Consider the following 24320-nt stretch of genomic DNA (forward strand, 5'->3'; position numbering starts at 1 on the left):
ATGGTCAATGTTTGTATTCATTGCCAAGAAAAGGAAAATACCCAGGTAAGACCATGGAAATGAATATTGCTTCATTTTACAATACAGTTTCTGCTTACTTATTGAGTAAATTCTAAAAACATCAACAAAAAGAAACCAGTATTTAAGAAGATGCATTGTTCCTGCAGAGATTACCAGGTAGGTAAATTGAATGTTATTCCATTGCTGTAAGTCGCTTTGGACAAATGTGTCTGCCAAATGAATAAATATAAATTTAATGTATTACAAAATTCAGCACAAGAAAATAAACACACCTCACTTAAATTCCAAAGTAAAAATATTATTTATTTACTTAACACATGATTTCATGTATGTGACAAATAAACCTTGTATCTATGTGACAAAGATATCCTTGTATCTATACCTACACTGTTACTTATCTCACATAATGATAGGGGAGGGCTGGAGAAGTCTGTACCTCTGCTGTATCTCTGTGCAACATGCACATTGTTTATGGTTATTCAGTGTTTTTTGTAAGTTGCCTTTGGCAGTATGTCCATTTTTTTCACGGGTCATGATTTAACACCATCTTCAACACAGCACTATCCTCAATGATCTCTTTTATCCTCTAGAATATTCCAGGAATAAGTCGGCTGGGCACAGCATCTGTGTAACGCTTCCAGTCATGACCATATTTGGCACTGCAACGGTGCTCATCTCGCACACAGCGGTGTACCAACAGAATGGTCATGTATACAAAATAGAAGTATGGCAGCAGGTGTGTCCCTCCACAAGCCGCACAGTAGGCTAGGGAACCCATCAAGTCACCAGTGTAGTTGAAGTGGCGAGCCAGACCCCAAAATCCTGAAGTTAGCAGCTTGCTTTTGTGAGTGTTGCCATCAGAGGAGTGGTACTTGCATTCAATGAATGTGGGTTTTTCACCCCAGATAATGCAGTTTCCTTCACTCTGACGGAAAAGGTCCTTCTGGTGGTTAGTTGAACGAAAGATGTAGTAACCCACGAGGCCCAGCATAAGAACACCTGAAGCATGAGGTATACTGAGCTGGATGGGGTTGTAGACCAGGTAAAGCCCCTGTCAAAAAACAAAATGGGTAAATTATAGTAACTGCAGGACTGATACTGAAGTAGTACCATGGTAGAAAAATCAGTGTTTGGAAGGATATTTTATGGTTTTCTGAACAAATCAATCCTATGAACATGAGCCAAAGTTACATGATGCATGTGACCAGTATTATGGGAATCACTAGACTCAAAACTGCAACCTCACACACAGTAGTATCTAGTTGCTTCAGCACAGATATGGTAACTGTAACAACACTTTATGTAATAACTTCACAAAATGTAATGGACCGTCACTTCATTATATAGAATCCACATTTTGTATTGATCTTGGATTGTACTTTGTAATAAGCAGTCTGAACATATTATGTAATAAATAGGGCTGTAAAATGAATGTGTTCATTTTGAGTAATTAATAACAAAAAATAACTTGTCAAAAACAATTAGCACAGATTAATGACACCCATGACACAATTTCTACTCCATTGGTTATATTGAATGGTTTGGATACATTTGTCTATGTTAAGAAAAAACAGGCCATACTTAACCCAACACGCTACCCAGCTCTTGCCACAGACCAAGGTTATCTCTTGCCTCGACTACTGTAATGCCCTCCTAATGGGCCTCCCGACTTGAATGGCGGTACTTCTAGTTTCCAATCAACCAATAAGGACATGTTACCCCCGCTGTTCATTGAGCTCCACTGGCTACCCTTAGCGCCCACATCAAATTCAAGTCACTAATGCTTGCCTACAAAGTGATTGCTAGGTCTGCTCCTACTTACTTCAAAGCTCTCATAAAGGCTTCCTCCAAGGAACGTCGTCTGGCATTGCCAGCCTACACACATGGCAATTCTATTCCCGAGACTATTCTCTTTTGTTGTTCCATGTTGGTGGAATGACCTACCAAAAGCAACTATGGACTCTTACGAAGTCGGCAAAGTATTTTACTGTCCGTTGACATTGCTGTCAAGCACCTGTTTCAGTTGTACCATAAACCCATTAAAATGAAGTGTACCAGTTAAGTACTTACAATTACATACAGTATTACATGTATGTTGTGTCATTGGTGTCTTGGAACATGTCTGCCATTACCCTACGTAGCACATGTATCAACTGTGTTGGTACACACTTATTACATGACTTATTATTTCATGAAGTAACATAGTTGGTCTGTTTATGCCTACCTGTAGTAGCACATTTCAAGACTTGAGAATGAGGACATACATGTAATATGGATGTATACTTAACTGGTACACTTTAATTTAATGGGTTTATTCCACTGTATCAAAGAGTAATAAATGTGCACCAAAACAGTTGATACATGTACTACAGTATGTAGGGTAATGGCAGACATGTTCCAAGACACCAATGACACAACACAATATGTACTGTACATGTAATTACTTAACTGGTACACTTCATTTTAATGGGTTTATGCCACTGTATCAAAGAGTAATACATGTGTACCAACACAGTTGATACATGTGCTATGTAGGGTAATGGCAGACATGTTCCAAGACATTAATGACACAACATACATGTAAGTAATTAACTGGTACACTTAATAGGTTTATTCCACTGTGTCAAAGAGTAACAAGGTTGTAGCAGCACAGCTGTTACATGTACACTGAAGACAATGAGGCCTTGACTGGAGCTAAGAATGGTTTGTATATCAAATTTATCATGACCAGATTTACCCCATCCAGCAGGTCTTAGGTCAGCTCTTTGCCTCTGATGAAAATTTAGGCAAATTGGCAAAGTTTTGTAAAAGCACTCAGTATTACAATGTAACAACTATATGTAGGTACCCACAAATACATAATGCAAGTACAACAATAGTACCTGATAGTACATGTTGTTACACAGGTTGTACCACTGTACCTGATTAGGTAGGTACACTGTAACAGCGACACATTAAAATAAAGTGTTACCGTGTAACAACCTATGCAACGATATGTATTATTACACGGCAAGTAGAACGCTCCATTGGCTTGAATGGGATTTCCCAACGTTCGGCGGTCTGCTAGTTCTGAATAACAGACCGTTGCTAAGTATAACAGACCGCTGTCAAGGAAAATGGGCTTTGTGCTTCTATTTCACGTCTTTCATATTACTGCGCAAGTAGTCCAGCCCCTTATCACTTTAGAATACTCTGTTGCTAAGCTACGCGAGTTGACCTGCAGATACTTTGTAACGGACAAACTTTCAATTCATCCGGCGCAATGGATGAGTTTAATATTAGTTTTAATATTCTTGGAGATTACCCAGATTTCGATTCTTGGATGAAGGCTGAGTTGTCTTCACCAGTTAAGAAAAGAAAAAGAAAAGAAAACAACACAGAGGAAGGCAAAGAAGCGAAACGACACAAACATCTGGACGACAGAGACAGAGACAGAATTGAAGAGAACCGACATGAAATCAATACAAAACGGACCACGGTATGGGCCATGTCAGTTTTCAAAGACAGGTTAGTGGAAAAAAAATGTCGGTTGACTTTGCTGATTATAATGCAGAGAGTCTCAATCAGGTACTACGTTCTTTTTATCCATCGGTGCAAAATGCATAACTTGCACCACTATGCCACTTTCTTTCTTACTTAGGTCAAACAGAACTACCCAAGCCTTTTATTGGCCTGACTTTGCACTAGTATTTTATTGACTGTCTATGCACAATTTCAACCAAATTTTGCTGCTCTTATTTTTTCATTATTATATGTGCCCTCTTATTTACTTCTTTACTTACTTTTTTGTTTACTTGAATGTTATGTTTGTCTGTGGACCTAAATTGGTAAAATATGTCTTGTCTTCACCGTGGGATAGTGATAAACGTAATTTCGATCTCTTTGTATGTCTGGAACATGTGAAGAAATTGACAATAAAGCTGACTTTGACTTTGACTTTGAAAGACCTACTCAATTGCAAGTTACATGGCAATTAGGGCAGGGATATCTCGACATTTCACAACCCTTGATATAATGATCATCATTAAAATTATTGTTAAATCAATATTTTGTTGCCGGTGTTGATTGCTTTAGTGGGTAGCCGTGTAATAAGCGGGATAATGTATAGAACGCCCGGTCATTGTCGGGAAATAGGTCCCTTCCAGGCAGAACAAGATCCCTCTGCTGCGCGTCGGGGTCCGGTCCGCCCTGTTGGGACCTACAGTATTTCCCGACAATGACCGGCGTTCTATACATTATCCCTTATTATCACATACTTATGTATTATACATACATAATGTATTTTTGTGCACCTACAGCTCATTATTATGACCGCCGCGCAGCGAAGCGGCGGTCAGATTATTTTTTTTTTTTTATTTTTTCTTTTTCGCATGCCCAAATTTCCGTCAATGATTCCCGGGACACTGAAAGACCGGGGTACACGAAACTTGGTGGACATGTAACCCCACATGGATAGCATGGAACCATCGTTTTTCGTTTTGATCTGTAGCCCCCCCGCTGAATTGGACCCCCCGAAAGGAGGGTAGGGCAGACACAGTTTTCTGTGAATATCTCGAAAACCGCAGGGTTTAGGAGGACCATTTTTTTTTTGTATGTTGATCTCAAGGGGCCATGTCAACCCATTCCATAACCACTCATTTCATGTATAGCGCCACCTAGTTAAACACAAAAAAGTAAAAATGAGGTGTTGTAATTGAAGGTATCTGTGACCTAACATAGTCAAAACTGCACGAAATTGGAAGTGTAGGATCATTATGACACCCTCTGTATGCACGCCAAGTTTTGTGGAATTCCGTTCATGGGGGGCCACACAATAAATTAATTTATGTTACTATACACCAACTGGCCTGTAGGTGGCCGGAGACAGTTTTCTGTGAATATCTCGAGAACCGTAGGGCCTAGGAGGTCCACCTTTTTTTTGTATGTTGGTCTTAAGGGGGCATGTCAACCCATCCCATTACCACTTATTTCATGTATAGCGCCACCTAGTTAAAAATTAAAAAGCAAAAAATTAGGTGTTTTCATCTCAATATCTCTGGCTGACAAGGTCAAAACTGCACGAAATTAAAAGTGTAGGATCATTATGACACCCTCTGAATGCATGCCAAGTTTTGTGTACTTTCGTTCATGGGGGGCCTTACAATAAAATAATTTATGTGTACATTTAGTGACGTACACCAACAAGGATTCATGGGACACTGAAAGACCGGGGTACACAAAACTTGGTGGGCATTTACCCCCCACATGGATAGCATGGAACTGTCATTTTTCGTTTTCATCTGCAGCCCCCCCGCTGGACTGGACCCCCCGAAAGGAGGGTAGGGCAGACACAGTTCTCTGTGAATCTTTTATGGTATGTTGGTCTCAAGGGCCCACATCAACCTGGCTCATAATCACTCATTTGTGATTTGCCCCCCCCCCCCCCCCCCCCCCCCCGGTAAAAAATGAAAATCAGTAGGATTAAAAGAAAGCCAAAATAAATATTCATCATCATCATATTGGCTGCATTTTCAGTATTAGCGAGAAGTAGTCGTTTGTCCACTAGATGGCGCATCGTTGCAGTGAGACGTAATTTTGTTGGAAGTTAAAAGTGGGTTGGAAAAAACAAGGACTGTAATTTACCGCAGCGAACATCTAATAAGGATAGGACGATGTTCACATGAAGTGTAATTCCCATTTCTTCTTGAAGCCGAAATAAATCTGAGGAGGTTTATCGGACATGCTTGGTTTTTACTGCAGGTACGTTAATCTTGTAATATCAATAAGGACCTAGGTAATGTTTACCGTTAGCGTTGGTTGAGTGATGGAGGCATTTGATTTATTGCATTTGTAGAAAACTATAAATGCGGTTATACCAAGCAAATGTATAGCAGCACTGTTTGTATCTTTCGACTGTCATTTATTGCACGTGCTACAAAATCATTCTGTGCAATGGAAGATTTACCAACGTTACACCGGTCTGATACAGTTTTGCCTATACATGCGTGAGACTGAGACGCCTGTTTATTTTGTTTTAAGTGCGTGCAGGGTGTGAGAGGGGAATCGATGTGCTTTGATTACAGCTTGGTAGTTGTAGTCTGTGAAATTAAAAAGCACGTGTGTGTGAAGTATCCAAACAATGACACCTTCATTTCATTATGGCTGCTTTAGCAAAACACCTTAAGCTACTGTGTAGTGGGTCCCATTTAGAAGTGGCTACTTCATTCACGCTTTCCTTGACTCATGGAGCTGCTTGAATGTTATTACAACTTTTCGCCACGATATGACAGTTTAAGTCCGCTTGATACTGTAAGGCGTAAGCCATTGGTTTCCAAAGGAGATTTTATTTGTGTCGCCAGCATAGCCTATTGACAATTTATGTTGTAAATAGGCCTACCTTATAATCCTACCTGTAGCTTAGGGAAGCTAACAGCTTTCTATTAGGATCTAGTTTGTTAGTTACCGTTTTGTCATAACTCCCTGATGCATTTTTGCATTTAGAATAGCCAGAGCGTGTATATCTCAATCGGAAAATTAAACAATATCGGGTGCCATATGGACTAGGCTGGGTGAACCCAGCCTGATCTGCCTGCTATTTATTTTTTGATTTCTTAAAAGATTGAGCTTGGTCTGATGAAAGCCAGACTAGCCATGGACCTCAGTTAAACAATGCAAGGGAACATGAATCAGCCTATATTTGCACTAACAATAACGGACAAAAGCTCTTCAACTTTGGCCCGTTAAAATGTGTATGAACAGTCTAGCGACGCATTTCATCAAGGCCCATTTGGACATGTCAGTTAATTGCACCACTGATTAGATGTAAAACAGCATTTCGTTTCAGACTAGGCTACTGTTACTTAATTTGTGCATTAACAATAACATTTCAGACTACTGTTACTTAATTTGTGCATTGACAATAAAGTATTACATGAACTAAAGATGACTAAAATCTTATGTAGAAGAAGAAACATTCACAAAAAATCCATCCATCCAAAAATGACCTTTGTTTTTGATAGCTGTTGAAAACGGCATGGAACTGAGAGATGTTTTTGTTTAAAAATACATAAAAAATAAATAAATAAATAAATAAATAAATAAATAAATAACATTATGCTGATACCTTTTGCTTTTCCCAAATACAATGTAGCCTACAGGTGTAAGTGACCTTTCATTAATCCAGTTGCAATGGATGAACTGTGATGAACTGCCCTACTTGTGATTGTTTAGAGATTTTAAAGGTTTTATAACAATTCTACATCTTCTTTGGCTATTCTACAATCTATTCACCTTTTCAGCACCAGTAGGGTACTTTCTGTGCAGCCGCACACACACACTCAGGCATGCCAAACAAGCATACACAAAAGTTTCAAGAGTGGGGGATGGAGTAAAATATGGAGACAAATTGAAGTGTGATTTATTTTCGCGGAACGGATGTACAGGACTGAGCGGCGGTCATATTGTGTACCGCTATGCGGTACATCTAGTTACACATGTAATAAGTGCCTGTTACAATACTTTGCCAAAGTGGCCTATAAGTGTCTATGGGGTGAAGTTTGGGACTCTTGACACTCCAACATTAAAAGGAGAATTCCGGTGTGATATTGACCTAAAGTGTGTTGAAACATGATACCGAGTGTGAACGTATGTCTCATAGCCCATCTCGGCTTGTCCCCTGCAATCTGGCGCTAGTTAGCCGATGCTACCAACAGCTTTTTCAATGGTGGTGCTTCGGTGTGGGATAAATTTTATATGTCTCTCATTGAATGTTTAGTATACCTTACATACATGTAGTGAAATCTAATTGCCATCAGCCTACTCTGACCCTTGTGTCTTTTGCAACTCCTAGGTTGGAATGTTTAGTTAAATTAACCCCTGTGTCACCGAACTGTGGGTAACCCTCAGGATGGGGGGTCGTAAACATTTCTTATCTCTGTCAAAATACCAGATGGTTAAGTGATCACTGGAGGGTGACAACTTGTGATTTTCCATGGGTGTGGGGTAAGGGTATAAGAGTTGGCTTCACCCACAGATGTGGGGGCTTGTTACTTTGACATTTCATGTGGGTAACATTCTCCCGGCGTCGTGAATAAAGCTGCAGTCTCACACCAGTTGTCTTGGATTAATTTTGACCACATCGGCATCGGGCTAGCCATGCAAATAAATCAGTTTTACACCATTTACGAGGCTCAATGTATCTCCGCACTTCATTGGTAGACTTCCGAGGGCCCTGACATTTAAAACGAGACATTGAGAACTTTGAAAAAGCACTGGTAGTTTACTTACAAGACGATTTATACAGATAGTATCTTCACGAAGTTTAGCATTTACAGCCATCTTGAATTTAGTCACGATAATTCGAGCGACGAGTAAGAATGAACAGGTATGATAAGGGATCAGATTCCCAAAATAATTCAGTGGAAATGCATGGATTCCAGTAAATCGTCTTGTAAGTAAACTACACAGTGATTTATTTGCATGGCTAGCCCGATGCAAATAAATCAGGGGCCGTATTACAGAAACACATCCTATCTTATCTCAAGTTAAGATATCCTAAGTAGGCGATCTAGCATCGACGTTCAGCTTTTATGTCTGTTACTTAGTGTAGCCCTCTAGCTCTCCATCCGCGCACGCCGCCGGCTTCCAGCACCTCCACTGCTACTCTGCGTTGTGTTATTATCGTGAACGTGAGGGTGCATCCGGTAGGAAGGGAGACACGGACACAGAAGGGTTCGGGATTGTGGCAGACCGTACTTTACTGGGCTTCATAGACAGCATCTATAAGGTTGATGGCATATACTCTCATTTATAACCAGTATGAAAAATCCTAATGCACTTCAGTTGTACATTCACATGTTAATGAATCCCCATATTACATTCAAGTGCTAACGAATACCAAAACACTAACTAACTAGCACAGTAACACATAGCTTAGCACTGTATTAGTGGCCACATTACACTCGAAAATAACGAAAATAAAAAGTGCTTTTTCTCAAAATGACTCAGCATTTAAGTCTTCAATAACTAGGTATAAACAATAGCTCAACAAAACGAACTTTCTAAGTAGTATTACCCAAGATAATTTCTATTTTATAAACTCATGAAAATAACGTGACTTACCTATAAGGTTGATGGCATATACTAAAGAAAAGATGGCGTTCTAAGCTAAACACGCATCAACCCTACGGTGTATCAAAAGGAACAATCAGAGTTAAACTAACGAAAATATAAATAATACATAGTCCTGCAGTGACACCTAGTGGCGCTACACATACACTGCCTTACATTAGCAACAGATGAAACTTGTTGTTGGATCACCTCACTTCACAACTAGCAGCTATCATCAAAGATTCTAGAATCTTTGGCTATCATAATAATAATTCAATGTGGAGTTCATTACCCGTTGGAAACTTGATGTAACTTCGCGCTAATCCACCAATGGCTTTTGCCACCTCTGTTAAAAGAGAATTCCGCTGTGATATTGACCTAAAGTGTGTTGAAACATGATACCGAGTGTGAACGTATGTCTAGCTCATCTCGGCTTGTCCCCTGCACTCAGAAATCGGGCGCTAGTTATCCGCCTAGCCATGCAAATAAATCACTGTTTTAAACCATTTATGAGTCTCAAAGTAGCTCCATACTTCATTGTTAGACTCCTGAGGGCCTTGACATTTAAAACGAGACATTGTGAACTTTGAAAAAGCACTGGTAGTTTATTTACAAGACGATTTATACAGACAGTACCTGCGCTACATGTAACAAAAGAGCAGCCATCTCGCTTATTTGTAACAGTAATTTGATAGTTAGGAGAGCTGATGGGTCCTCCTAAAGTTAGGACAGTTTATTTAGGATTTTGGTAACTTAGGATATTTGTGTAATACACATTTCCTATCTGGAGTTAAGATAAGAAACTGACTTTAGGATCGGCCGTTCTGTAATGACTTTTTTCCTAAATCCGATCCTAACCCTTGTTACCGTAGTTACCAAACAGATAAGATAGGATTTTCGAGTTAGGAAGTTTCTGTAATACGCCCCCAGGAGTGCAGGGGACAAGCCGAGATGGGCTATGAGACATACGTTCACACTCGGTATCATGTTTCAACACACTTTACGTCAATATCACACCGGAATTCTCCTTTAAAGCATAACTCCAGAATGACACAACCTAAGGTCTATTTACGCTAGTAAACAAGTTTTGATTGAGAGCAAAATTACATTAATTGGTGGAGTTTTGAGTAAGACCGTTTTTTTGCATTAACACTGAATGCAGGCATGAAAACGGGTCCGGGGTGAAAAAGGTGAGAAGGGTGCATGAAGAGGGAAATGGCTGTTTCATAGCAAAACAACAATGAGTGACATTGTTGCCAATAGCTTCCATGGATGAAGTTGCCTAAGAGTACCCTGTAGACACAGACTATAGCCTACTGATCAGGCCACTGATCGTTTCTTAAAAGACAGCATTACCATGTCAAACACTGCTTTTGTCTCTGAACTCGACAAAACGCACCAGCCCAGTTTAGTTCAACTATTTAGTTATTCACATTAGCCTTTGCTATAGGCCAACTGATAAAGTATGCCTATTTGCTTCACCTTTTGTCGATCTAGATGGCTCAAACTGCACATATTCTTCATCAAATGAACTCGTTATGTCTATATTTCTGTCCAATATCGCTAACTTTAACAACCGCCTATGCTACATTGCTACATCAATCTCAATGTCTTTTTCTGACAGAAGTTGAAAGTTTCAACTAGCCCACCTGTGACCTCAATAAGCATCTCTCCTCGCCGGGCGCACATTCCAGCTGATATCAGACACATCTATCTGCAGTCACAGACAGAGAGGCTATTCCAGCGCAAGCGCTCTGTTCGCGTTGCATCCGCGGCAACAATTAGCTTCCACTGTTTAATAAATGCATAGGGGCTGCATTCACATATTTGTTGCTGGATCAGACAAGTTTTTAATGGGGCTCTGACAAAACATCAAGTTCGTGTCTGCGCGTGATTTGTAAACTCAGTAACCCCATACCCCCCCCCCCAAATATTTTCACATCGGATCTGCGCGAACCACGCAAGTCCCCCATTTTGGATACAAACGCTATTTTATACCACTGACAATGCTCAAAATATAATCACACTTCTGTAGTAGTGTGGTGAGGGTTCCTACAGACAAACCGTATTGTAAACTTTGAAAATGTATAGAGATGTTATAACAAGACCTGTATCTGAAGGAAGCAAATTGCCTGGCTTTGTGTTCAATCAGCATTCGATCTTGCAGCACTGCGCAGATCTGGCTGAATCTTACAATACAAACATGCCTTACGCCAACCAGATCTAAGCTTTGCTTAATTATGCACCATTAAGGCACCATTAAGGCTACAGTATTAGTATAGCTATATCATGTTTAATCTGCTTAACCTCCAGCAACTTAAACGGTCCTCACCTACAGAAACCTCCTTCTCCATGGGCTTGGCAGGGGGGCAGCCGTGGCCTACTGGTTAGCACTTCGGACCTGTAACCGGAGGGTTGCCGGTTTGAACCCCGACCAGTAGGAACGGCTGAAGTGCCCTTGAGCAAGGCACCTAACCCCTCACTGCTCCCTGAGCGCCACTGTTGATGCAGGCAGCTCACTGCGCCGGGATTAGTGTGTGCTTCACCTCACTGTGTGTACACTGTGTGCTGTGTGTGTTTCACTAATTCACGGATTGGGATAAATGCAGAGACTAAATTTCCCTCACGGGATCAAAAGAGTATATACTTACTTATACTTGTGGAACTGCCAATCTGCAGTCAACAAAACAGACTTCATAGCTGGCTATGCCAACCACCTTTCGTTGGAACTCCTTGCTCTGACTGAGACTTGGATCAAACCTGAGAACACTGCCACCCCGGCTGCACTCTCCACTAACTTTACCCTCTCCCACACTCCTCGCCCATCTGGACGAGGAGGTGGGACAGGCCTGCTAATCTCCAACAAATGGAAATTCACACCGCTACTGCCTTCAAACAAATATGTCTCATTTGAATTCCATGCCATCACAGTGATCGCCCCAGCAAAACTCTACATGCTGGTCATCTACCGCCCTCCAGGCCAACTAGGCGACTTTATGGACGAACTTGACACTCTGCTATCCTCCATCCCTGAGCATGACTGTCCTGCTTCTTGTCCTCGGCGATATGAACATCCACTTAGATGCCCCTGGCTCAGCGGACTTTTTGGCCCTGATCCACTCTTTTGACCTCAAACTGGTTCAAAGCCCACCTACTCACAAAGCTGGCAAAGAGCTTGACTTGATCCTCACTCGGAACTGCAGAACAGACACCCTCATGGTGACGCCTCTTCATCTTTCTGACCACTTTTTCATCCAGTTCAACGTCAGACTGACAGAACTGCCTCCGGCTCCTCAGCCCATGGTGACATTCCGCCGCAACATCCGGAACCTGTCTCCAACCCACTTTTCCTCGGTGGTTGCCTCCGGTCTACCTCCACTCAACACCTTCTCCTCTCTGGAGGTTAATGAGGCCACAGATTCGCTCTGCTCCACACTGAGCTCGTGTCTAGATGAGCTGTGCCCTCTAACCACAAGGCCAGCTCGATCAAAACACTCTCATCCATGGCTAAATGATACCCTCCGATCGCAGCGCACCAAACTCAGAGCCGCGGAGAGGAAATGGCACAAATCCAAACTAACTGATGACCTCAAAAACTACCAGACACTCCTAACCTCCTTCTGAGCCAGCATCACTGCTGCTAAGACTGCTTTCTACAATGACAAAATCAACAGCACTACAGACACTCGAAAACCTTTCTCAACCTTCAAATCGCTACTCAACCCGCAGCTGCCTCCTCCTCCATCCAGCCTTACTGTGGATACCTTTGCCTCATTTTTTACAAACAAAGTGGCGGCAATCAGCAGTTAATTCTCTACATGCCCACACAACGCATCAGACTCAGATACCGCACTCCTACAACCTCCAGGGGCTGCTGGAACATCTTTTTCAGCATTCGCGCCTCTCTCCGAGAGTGAAGTATCTAGACTCCTGACATGTAGCCGTCCTACCACATGCTCGCTGGACCCTATACCTACGAGCCTACTTCAGTCCATCAGCCCGACCATCGCTCCAGCTATCACACATGTGATCAATGCCTCGCTAACCTCCGGCACATTTCCAACAGCGTTCAAAATGGCCCGGGTAACACCGTTACTTAAGAAAGCTTCTCTCAACCCTGCTCAAGTCGAGAACTACCCCCCTGTCTCCTGCCTTTCCTATCCAAAGGCATTGAACGAGCAGTCTCCAAACAGGTCTCTGACTTCCTTTCACAGAACAACCTTCTGGATCCAAATCAGTCTGGGTTCAAAACCGACCACTCTACCGAAACGGCTCTGCTGTCTGTAATAGAAGCCTTAAAAGAAGCCAGGGCGACCGCTTGGTCATCAGTACTCATTCTGCTTGACTTATCGGCTGCCTTTGACACGGTTAATCACCGCATCCTTCTCTCCATACTCTCTAACATGGGAATCTCCGGTTCTGCTCTCTCCTGGTTTGAATCCTACCTCACAGGTCGCTCGTTTAGCGTATCATGGCTTGGTCAGCTATCTGCACCTCACCATCTCACCACAGGGGTCCCCCAGGGCTCAGTGCTGGGCCCCCTTCTCTTTGCTATCTACACTACCTCCTTGGGACAGATTATCCGTTCACATGGCTTCTCATACCACTGCTATGCAGATGACACACAGCTCTATCTGTGCATATCCACCTGATGACCCCTCGGTTTCAGCACGGATCTCGGATTGCCTCTCAGACATAGCTACATGGATGAAGGAAGGCACACCACCTCCAGCTGAACCTCTCAAAGACTGAACTGCTGGTCCTCCCAGCTAAACCTACCATACACCACGACATCAACATCAAATTTGACTCCCTGTCTGTTTCACCTACCAGGACTGCAAGAAATCTAGGAGTTGTGCTCGACAACCAACTAACCTTCTCAGATCATGTTGCCTCAGTCGCCCGGTCATGCCGTTTCGCACTCTACAACATAAGGAAAAACAGGACTTACTTAACTCAAGATGCTACTCAACTTCTGGTTCAGGCAATAGTGATCTCACGACTTGACTACTGCAACGCCCTCCTGACAGCTCTCCCAGCCTGCGCAGTGAAACCCCTTCAGATGATTCAGAACGCGGCGGCACGCCTGTTCTACAACCAACCCAAAAGGGCACATGTTACCCCGCTGCTCATCCAGCTACACTGGCTGCCTATGGCGGCCCGCATCAAATTCAAGGCTCTAACCCTTGCCTACAAAGTAGTCTCCGGTTCTGCTCCCACCTACTTGAATGCCCTAATACAGACATACGCTACCTCCAGACCGCTGCGCTCCTCAGACTAACGACGTCTAGCTCTACCACCGGTACGCTCAGGCCAATCCAAACTTTTCTCATCTGTTGTTCCTCGTTGGTGGAACACACTGCCAGTTCCTACAAGGGCAGGGACATCCCTCTCCATCTTCAAAAAACTCCTGAAGACCCAGCTCTTTAGAGCACATCTCCTCTCATAGCACCACTTACAACAAGTCTTGCTGATACCAGCACCTACCAACAGTCTTGAACTGACACTCAACTGTCAAAAACAGCACTCACTACTGATGCACTTATACCGTTTTTAAATTGTCCTAAAATTGTTGACAATAGCTTTAAAACTTCATCTGTTACCATGTTATTAGTCGCTTTGGTTAAAAATGCGTCAGCCAAATGTAATGTAATATGTAATCATGCACAAACTGAAAAGAATTTGACTTGACTTCAAGCACATCATTAAGACCAAAGGTGAGATTTTTTTTATGAAGACATTGATGACTTTTGACTATGGCAAAAAAGTAGAATGTGTTATTGCCATCTACAGGAAAATTTTAGCACACAAAGATTGACTGAAATATTACGGAATATTTTATTTCTACACATAGAGTAGCCTACAGTACCCATGCCTTGCCAAGCAATTACTAAAAAGGTCAGGAGGGAATCCACAGTACCCACATGATGATTTACCATGCTGAAATGTACAACTAGGCCATCAGGACCAGGGCAGAGGTGACAGACCCCCTGTGCCAAGCCTTCGGTCAGTTAGAAATATTATGAGCCAGTTTTAGTGACACCTCCCATCCCAGAGCAGTTGTCCCAGTCTGTCTACACTGCAAAAAGGAGACTCACCCACCATCAGTGGCGTCCCCGTAGAGTCATCTGTGACTGAAAACTTCTCTTGAAATGGAGGTGCTAGAAGCCCGCATTGGAGGATGCTACTTCCTTTTTAATCAGGCCTGCAGCAAATTGGATTGGTGGTTCCATTCCGGAACCAACTGGCTACAGACATTTGTTTTGTTTTAGTAGGCCTATAGTTAACCCGAGTTGTTAACTGAGACAGTTAATGGAATAGAATGGGGACATGTGCCACGATTTTGACAAAATAAGATTTAGCTGGCAATAACTGGCATTATTTGCGATAAATAAAAGCAAGTAGTGGATGTACATGAAGGCATGAAGTCAGTCAAACTTCAGAATCAGTCAGAATTCCACAGAAAAACTTTTGTAACTTTAGACAGTTATCCAAACCTGTAAAGTATAAAGGAAAGGCAGCCAAACACAGTCCCCCCAGCCAAGGTACCATCCAAAGTGGTCATGGCATATGTCAATGGTCTTCAAGTACCAAGCCTCATTCCAGAAGAAGTCCAACACGTAGATAGCCTGAGAGAGAAGGAGAAAATTAAATTTTAATGATTTATTCAGCTATACCTACATTTACATTCCTCTTCCAATTAATGTCTAGACAGTGGATATGAGTGACATGGTAAAAAAAAAAACTCAACTTTTTCAGTGTTTCAGTAGACTACTATATAATTCTATGACGGAGTATTAGGGCCACACATGAAGAGAAAAATATTTTTGCCATGGCGAGATTAAACTCGACATTTCGAGAATAAAGTTGAAATATCATATCTACTTTAATCTCGACGTGTCGACTTTAAAGTCGACATGCTGACATTAAAGTCGCAATACAGTTTAAACATAGCATACACAGTTTAAGCTAGCCTACACTAACACACAATATGTTACATGAATAATGGGCTTAAAATCAAATAGGTGTTATTTCAGATAGATTGCTAGATTGCAGATATTCAGATAGATTGCGTCTTGTCTGTTAACTACTCATTGCCGTCATCGTGAAGTGCTGTATCTCGCGGTTGGAAATACCGTTTAGGCTATATAGCTAGAATAATACATGTATCCAATTATATAATGTTTCTATACAAAATGCTATTTCACTCTGTTTTACGTGGGTAAGGCCACCGCACATTCAAATAACTGCCCTTCACGAACCACAGGCCGTCACTCTCCATAGGTTAACTAATTTCTCTAAAACTGTTTTTCCATGTCTCACCTGCAATAAACAGAGGAGGCTATAAACACAGGTATAGCCTAAGCATACTATTTTGATCCCGTGAGGGAATATGTGTGCATGTATACTTTATTTATGCACTATGTGTGCATATGTGCGCATGTAGGCTACTAGTACATGGGGTGGTCGGGAGGAGGACATCTTCATTCGTCCCTAGATTCAGCAATAGGCTGTTTTGCATCCATTACAAACAAGCAATGTGAAATTCTAGGATTGGGAAGAGCGCCTAGTATGCCTAGTCTCGTGCATAAGCATGAAGTTGAACCATTAGATGAAAAACACTCTTTAATGGCCTACAATAAATAAATAAACCGCTAATGACGTTTAGGCTACTTTTGACCATCGCATTTATCACCTGTACCTCTGTGATAAGGACCTACAGGAAAGTATTTGGCTGAGCAACGGAGGTTAATGTTTTATGTTTTGTTCACATGATATAGGCCTATGTCTAATCATTGTTGCAGTCGAAGAAAACTGGAATGGTTAATTCGTCCTCCCTTTCAATCGTCCCGAGCGGTCGTTCTCTCTCCAAACTAACTTTATTCTCAAAATGTTGAGTTTAATGTCGACACGTCGAGATTAAAGTCGACATTAGATTTCAACTTTATTCTCGAAATGTCGAGTTTAATGTCGACATGGCGAGTTTAATCTCGTCATGGCAAAAATATTTTTTCCTTCATGTGTGGCCCTAATACTCTGTCGTACAATTCACAAATTTGATGAGTCAATGTTAACTCATGACAAAAAAATGATTCAAAATATGTTTTCATCATTATTACCCAGTTTAGGACCAATCTGCATTAGATTACATTAGATTCAACTTTTTTGTTATTGTCATTGTCCAGAGTACAAGTACTGAGACAACAAAATGCAGTTTACGTCTAACCAGGGGTGTTTTTCTAGAAAGCGTAGTTGGCTAAATTCTGTCGCAACTTTGTAGTCCGATCCATCGTTCATAGATTGGGTGTTTCTAGAAAGAGTAGTTTGAACTCTCAATCGCAAAAGTTTGGTGGTTTGAACTACTGCCCCTGAGCAGTCGCACGTGTCATTCCTTGGTAGTTCCGGTTGGTGATTCAATTCAATTCAAGTTCATTTATATAGCACATTTTCATATGGCATACACAGATTCGATGCACTTTTAGAAAAACATTATCAAATAGACATTAAAACACATTGATAGTAAAATAAAAAATAAATAAAATGGTAATAAAAAATAAAAGTTTCTGATAAAAGTAATAAAAATGAAAGTCGCCACACCAACTTGGAAAGACCTTAAATTTTAACCAAAAGCTGAGGCAAATAACTATGTTTTCAGTCTGTTTTTAAAAGAATTCACTGATTGAGAAGATCTCAGTTCAGAAGGTAGGGAGTTCCAGAGTGTAGGGGCATAGTGACTAAAAGCACCATGAGCGGAACTAGTATTTATTCTCGGGATTAAGAGGAGACCTTTGCATGAGGACCGTAGGCATCTGGCTGGAGTATACAGTTAACATATCAGAGATATATGATGGGGCTAAGCCATTCAATGATTTAAAAACAATAAGAAGTATTTTAAAATCAATTCTTTGTTTTACTGGGAGCCAGTGTAGTGATTTTAGTACTGGCGATATGTAATCATATCTTCTCGTTCCAGTTAGTAGAGTGAAAGCAAACAAACCGGTTCGCAAGCAGGTAAAAGTGTGGCCTGAGGGAGCCTCTGATGCTCTTCAAGACTGCTTTGACACAACAGACTGGGAAATGTTTAAGCAGGCAGCCACAGAGACAGACATAGAGGAGTATACAGACACTGTAACCTCTTACATCACAAAGTGCATTGATGATGTGACCCACACAAACGACATCATCACTCGGGCTAACTGGAAGCCATGGCTGACAGGGGATGTCCTCAGGCTGCTGAGGGCCAGAGACAAAGCCTACAGAGCTGGGGATGAAGCTGGCATGAGAACAGCGAGAGCCAACCTGTCCCGTGGCATCAAGGAAGCAAAAAAGGAATACACTCGCAAGATCACCCACTTCAAAGACAGTAGGAACGCACAAAGCCTATGGCAGGGCATTCAGGCCATCACTGACTACAAGCCCGCGCCACAGAGCTGTGAGAGCAACATCCCTCTGCTCAACAATCTGAACCGTTTCTTTGCTCGCTTTGAAGCACAAAACAGCACTTGCCCACAGAAGACCCCTCCCCCTCCACACGAGCAGCCCCTGTGCCTCTCTGCCGACAGCGTGAAGAGTGAGTTGGGAGAGACAAAGCAAGAACACATAGGCTACTACTGGCCAATCCTCTCCAATTGTTAGAATTGGACTCTGGGCGTTTGGGAACAGCTGAGGGAGGAGGCTACTTGAAACTGTGAGTTTCGGTCGGTGTGAGCGAGCGGACTTTCAGTTGACAGTAATTAACACCCTTTTGAACAATCTAAGCTGTGCGAACGTCAGAGGGCGGTCTACGCTGATGCATCATTAGTGAGATTGGAGGACAGCTGCATGCAATTCGTAGCAGCATAAAATTAGTGGCGGCCGCTGAAGCGTCAGCATAAGCGGCAGCCCTTGTTTCAGCCGGCCTCGTTTAAGACGAACGCGGTCAAGACAAGCAAGTTTACCTGTGCAAGTTCACCGAGCACAGGCGCCGACAAAGGCAAAATGTGCCGTTCCACCATATCTGTTATCACCGGCCATTGCAGAAAACGGCATCATGCCAAAAGGGGCAGAAATCTGCTTAACCTCCAGGAACTTAAACGGTCCTCACCGACAGAAACCTCCTTCTCCATGGGCTTGTGGAACTGTCAATTCGCAGTCAACAAAACGGACTTCATAGCTGGCTATGCCAACCACCTTTCGTTGGAACTCCTTGCTCTCACTGAGACTTGGATCAAACCAGAGAACACTGCCACCCCGGCTGCACTCTCCACTAACCTTACACTATCCCACACCCCTCGCCTATCTGGACGAGGAGGCGGGACGGGCCTGCTGATCTCCAACAAATGGAAATTCACCCCGCTACTGCCTTCAAACAAATATGTCTCATTCGAATTCCATGCCATCACAGTGATCGCCCCAGCAAAACTCTATGTGCTGGTCATCTACCGCCCTCCCGGCCAACTAGGCGACTTTATTGACGAACTTGACACTCTGCTATCCTCCATCCCTGAGCATGGCTGTCCGCTTCTTGTTCTCGGTGATATGAACATCCACTTAGATGCCCCAGGCTCAGCGGACTTTTTGGCCCTGGTCCACTCCTTTGACCTCGAACTGGTTCAAAGCCCACCGACTCACAAAGCTGGCAAAGAGCTTGACTTGATTTTCACTCGGAACTGCAGCACAGACACCCTCATGGTGACGCCTCTCCATCTTTCTGACCACTTCTTCATCCAGTTCAACGTCAGCCTGACAGAACAGCCTCCAGCTCCTCAGCCGATGGTCACGTTCCGCCGCAACATCCGGAACCTGTCTCCAACGCACTTCTCCTCTGTGGTTGCCTCCGGTCTACCTCCACTCAACACCTTCTCCTCTCTGGAGGTTAATGAAGCCACTGACTCGCTCTGCTCCACACTGACCTCGTGTCTAGACGAGCTGTGCCCTCTTACCACAAGGCCAGCTCGATCCAAACATTCTCATCCATGGCTAAATGATACCCTCCGATCGCAGCGCACCAAACTCAGAGCCGCGGAGAGGAAATGGCACAAATCCAAACTAGCTGACGACCTCAAAAACTACCAGACGCTCCTGACCTCCTTCTCAGCCAGCATCACTGCTGCTAAGACTGCTTTCTACAATGACAAAATCAACAGTGCTACAGACACTCGAAAACTTTTCTCAACCTTCAAATCGCTACTCAACCCTCAGCTGCCTCCTCCTCCATCCAGCCTTACTGCAGATACCCTCGCCTCATTTTTTACAAACAAAGTGGCGGCAATCAGCAGTCAATTCTCTACATGCCCACTCAACGCATCTGACTCAGATACCGCACTCCTACAACCTCTAGGGACTGCTGGAACATCTTTTTCAGCATTCACGCCTCTCTCCGAGAGTGAAGTGTCCAGACTCCTGACATGCAGCCGTCCTACCACATGCTTGCTGGACCCTATACCTACGAGCCTACTTCAGTCCATCAGCCCGACCATCGCTCCAGCTATCACACATGTGATCAATGCCTCGTTAACCTCCGGCACATTTCCAACAGCGTTCAAAATGGCCCGGGTAACACCGTTACTTAAGAAAGCTTCTCTCAACCCTGCTCAAGTCGAGAACTACCGCCCTGTCTCACTACTGCCTTTCCTATCCAAAGGCATTGAACGAGCAGTCTCCAAACAGGTCTCTGACTTCCTTTCACAGAACAACCTTCTGGATCCAAATCAGTCTGGGTTCAAAAGCGGCCACTCTACCGAAACGGCTCTGCTGTCTGTAACAGAAGCCTTTAAAGAAGCCAGGGCGACCGCTCGATCATCAGTACTCATTCTGCTTGACTTATCGGCTGCCTTTGACACGGTTAATCACCGTATCCTTCTCTCTATACTCGCTGACATGGGAATCTCCGGAGCTGCTCTCTCCTGGTTTGAATCCTACCTCACAGGACGCTCGTTTAACGTATCATGGCTTGGTCAGCTATCTGCACCTCACCATCACACCACAGGGGTCCCCCAGGGCTCAGTGCTGGGCCCCCTCCTCTTTGCTATCTACACCACCTCCTTGGGACAGATTATCCCTTCGCACGGCTTCTCATACCACTGCTATGCAGACGACACACAGCTCTATCTGTCCTTTCCACCTGACGACCCCCTGGTGTCAGCACGGATCTCGGATTGCCTTTCAGACATACAGTGGGCAGTGCTTCGACTTGGCCAGCTTCACTCGCGCTCCGCGCGTGGGATCACGCGGTATCACGCGACTTTAATTTGTATTTTTCCAGTGAGACGCTGCAACAACCCAAACAACCGGTAGATGGCTCAAGTGAGCAGGGTGTCTCGTAAAAAGAAATGGAGCCTGGAAAACCCTACACAGACTTCACTACAGACTTTAGCAGACTGGATTAGAAATAATGTAATAGCCAGAAATATGCCTGCCCTGCCCTAATAAAGAAATATTTGGTTAACTGCGAGTGAATCCCGTTTGCAGCCGTAGAGACGCAGGACAAATTAAACATTCTGGTTTTCTCCGAGTGCAACGATGATAGACAGACATCATTTGGACAAAATATAGAGTATTAACCTCCGTTGCTCAGCCAAATGCCTTCCTGTTACGTCCTGTTATCACGGAGTTACAGGCGATAAACGATTTTTGATGGTCACAAGTTTACTTAATTAGGGACTGGTCGTTATTTATTTAAGGGGCTACCGGAGGAGTTTTGGGAGCATTAGTCCAAAAAGACGTGACCCTCCCTCGCCAGCAATACATTTTTCTATGACCCTCCAAAGTGATTATGAAAAAATCACTGTCAACTTTTTCCGGGTTTATCGCCTACTGTATTTTAACGTTTTCACATATTTGGCCATAAGCCGTTTATCATAGGCTATCACGAAACCAAACTACAAAGGCGAACACTTTAACAGGGGGAATTAATTGGGCATGAATCATGCTGAACGTTATTTCGCTACCTTAGAATAATAAGGTTCTATCTGCGTTTTGAGTAGGTACAACCGGGATGATTGAAACGGGGACGAATGAAACATTCCGGTTTTCTCCGAGTGCAACGATGATAGACAGTTTGGACAAAACATGGAGCATATTAACCTCCGTTGCTCAGCCAAATGCCTTCCTGTTACGTCCTGGTATCACGGAGTTACAAGCGATAAACGATTTTTGATGGTCACAAGTTTACTTCATTAGCGGTTTATTTTTTTGGATTATTAAAGAGTGTTTTTCATTTAAAGGTTTGAAATCGTGCTTATTCAGTAGAGCATTTAGTGCTCTCCCCAATCCCAGACGTTCACATTGCATGTTTGTTTGTAATGGATGCAACCGCGAGATAGGCTATGCGTTTGACAATGAGTTGTTAACAGAACCAAGACATATAGCCCAGCAGCAATCTAGGGACTGATCGTTATTTATTGAAGGGGCCACCGGAGGAATTTTGAGTGCTTCAGTTGGAAGTTGCATGACCCTCTCTTGCCTGCTAGAAATTGTTCAATGACCCTCCGACAGAATTGTTAAAAAATACATGACCCTCCCCTGCCAATTGTATTCCGCCCGCGCCACAGCCACACACTTTGTGATGACGTTCTTAAATCAATCTTTCCCGTGAGCTTGCATGCTACCAGTCCTTCCTTTTCAAATGTGTTGCGCCTGTTTGCACAATTTCACAAATAATCATATGTGATTAATAGTATGACACAAAATCCCTGTGCACGGGGACCGAAACAATGCATGCCAACTTTTTCCGTATTTATCACGTATTTTAACTTTCCCCGCTGTCTTGCCGTTTTAATGTTTTCCCGTAGAATATCCCATATTTTAATACTCTCAAAACAGCCTTGCCATCGGGCCTGTCTCTGTGTTGCCCTGTTGCTACCCCTTGCCCTTCCAACGAAACAGATGTCTTCAAATCATCGTTTTCCTTGCTTGAAGGCGAACTTAGAGTGATGTTAACCTATTTAAGTTTAACGGCGCGATTGTCGTGAGCGCACGATTCATTGGCGCTTGCATGTTCGGCCTTATGTCTACGTGCGCACCTGAGGCTACTCCGCTGCAAGAGAAATAATTTCCCCTGTTTGTATGTTCACTGCAAGTTGGCCTACCATAACTTACCAACTCTGCACTGTAGACTGGCTATTTATATTTTTCTGTGAAATAAGCAAATGTATTTGTTCAACTTTATGAAGCAGAATTACCCATAGGGTACTTGGAACATAATACATTTGGCAAAGGACAGATGAATGTTGCTAGTGACAAAATATTAACTTTCAGTGTTTTACGATGTCTTTGTCATGGGGAAGTGTTTTTCCCCATGCATTTATTCTAGGTTACTGTCAGTGACTGCCGTGAGAGAAGCGGGTTCTGTGTTTCGTTCATGTCAGTGACTGACGCGAGAGAAGCGGGGTCTGTGTTGTGTTGTGTTGCGTTGCGTTAATTTATTTTCATTGGGCATACCGTGCCGTGCCGTCCACAGCTCTTCAGTTCTGACAAAGCCAAAATTACTCCTTTTGAAACAATGAGTGCAGGAAGCGCGTTTGTATGGTTATATTGCTTGACGGGGGTGGGGGGGTCCCAAGCAGCTTTCAGCTTTCAGCCATAAGGCTACTTTGAGAACATTTCAATTCACCCGACACTAATATTCAAAATGTTGAAAACTATTTCGGCATAGCCTATAAAGCAGTTTAATTAAATGGAATGTTAGTTGTAAACAAACGAGCTACTTGGTGAGGCTTGGCCTCACAGATGCGCTCGTGCCTTAGATGGCAGGAAAAATCTTCACGATAGGCCTATTAACTAACCACCCGATTCACGTTGGCTGGGGGGAAGGGGGGCCATCAGACAATTGTGGCCAGTTAATCCGGCCCTTCCCCCAAAAAATCACACCTTCCCACCTCTGACAGCTTAAAAGAAGTCAAGAGGACTCCTTACTCACAGACCTATTCACAAACCTGCGGTTTTGAAATCCTATGCAGCTACAGGAGCTTCCAATCGCGAGGAAGCAATTTTGCATTGTAGGCATAACTAACATGCAATAACGCCGCCAACAACAACCAAAACTAGGCTAATCATTGTCAACATGTAAATTAAATGTAACATTAGTGTGAATCAAATTAAAATGTTCTCTTTTGCAAACGTAGGCATAGTAACAGAATAATTTAATAATGTTACAAAGATACTACCGATATCAATCCGTATGTTTCATTGGGCTACTAGGCTATTTGTTTTGCCTTGATTCATTTAGGCTA

At 43.0% G+C, this 24320-nt stretch overlaps 1 protein-coding gene across 3 annotated transcripts in view; it reads right to left on the minus strand.

Annotated features, from left to right (window-relative positions):
- Nucleotides 1-303: 303 nt before the first annotated feature.
- The window catches only part of dhcr7 (7-dehydrocholesterol reductase), a 77844-nt gene continuing 53827 nt past the window's right edge, over nucleotides 304-24320 (minus strand). For all 3 annotated transcript variants that reach the window (XM_042061422.1, XM_042061420.1, XM_042061421.1), the window contains exons 7-8: nucleotides 15606-15737; nucleotides 304-1072 (exon numbers count right to left, since the gene is read on the minus strand). In XM_042061422.1, the coding sequence (XP_041917356.1) occupies nucleotides 608-1072; nucleotides 15606-15737 (597 nt within the window). In that variant the 3' untranslated portion in view covers nucleotides 304-607. The remainder of the gene's footprint in view (nucleotides 1073-15605; nucleotides 15738-24320) is intronic.

The sequence above is a fragment of the Alosa sapidissima genome, chromosome 14, assembly GCF_018492685.1.
Source record: "Alosa sapidissima isolate fAloSap1 chromosome 14, fAloSap1.pri, whole genome shotgun sequence".
In the NCBI taxonomy this organism is placed as follows: domain Eukaryota; kingdom Metazoa; phylum Chordata; class Actinopteri; order Clupeiformes; family Clupeidae; genus Alosa; species Alosa sapidissima.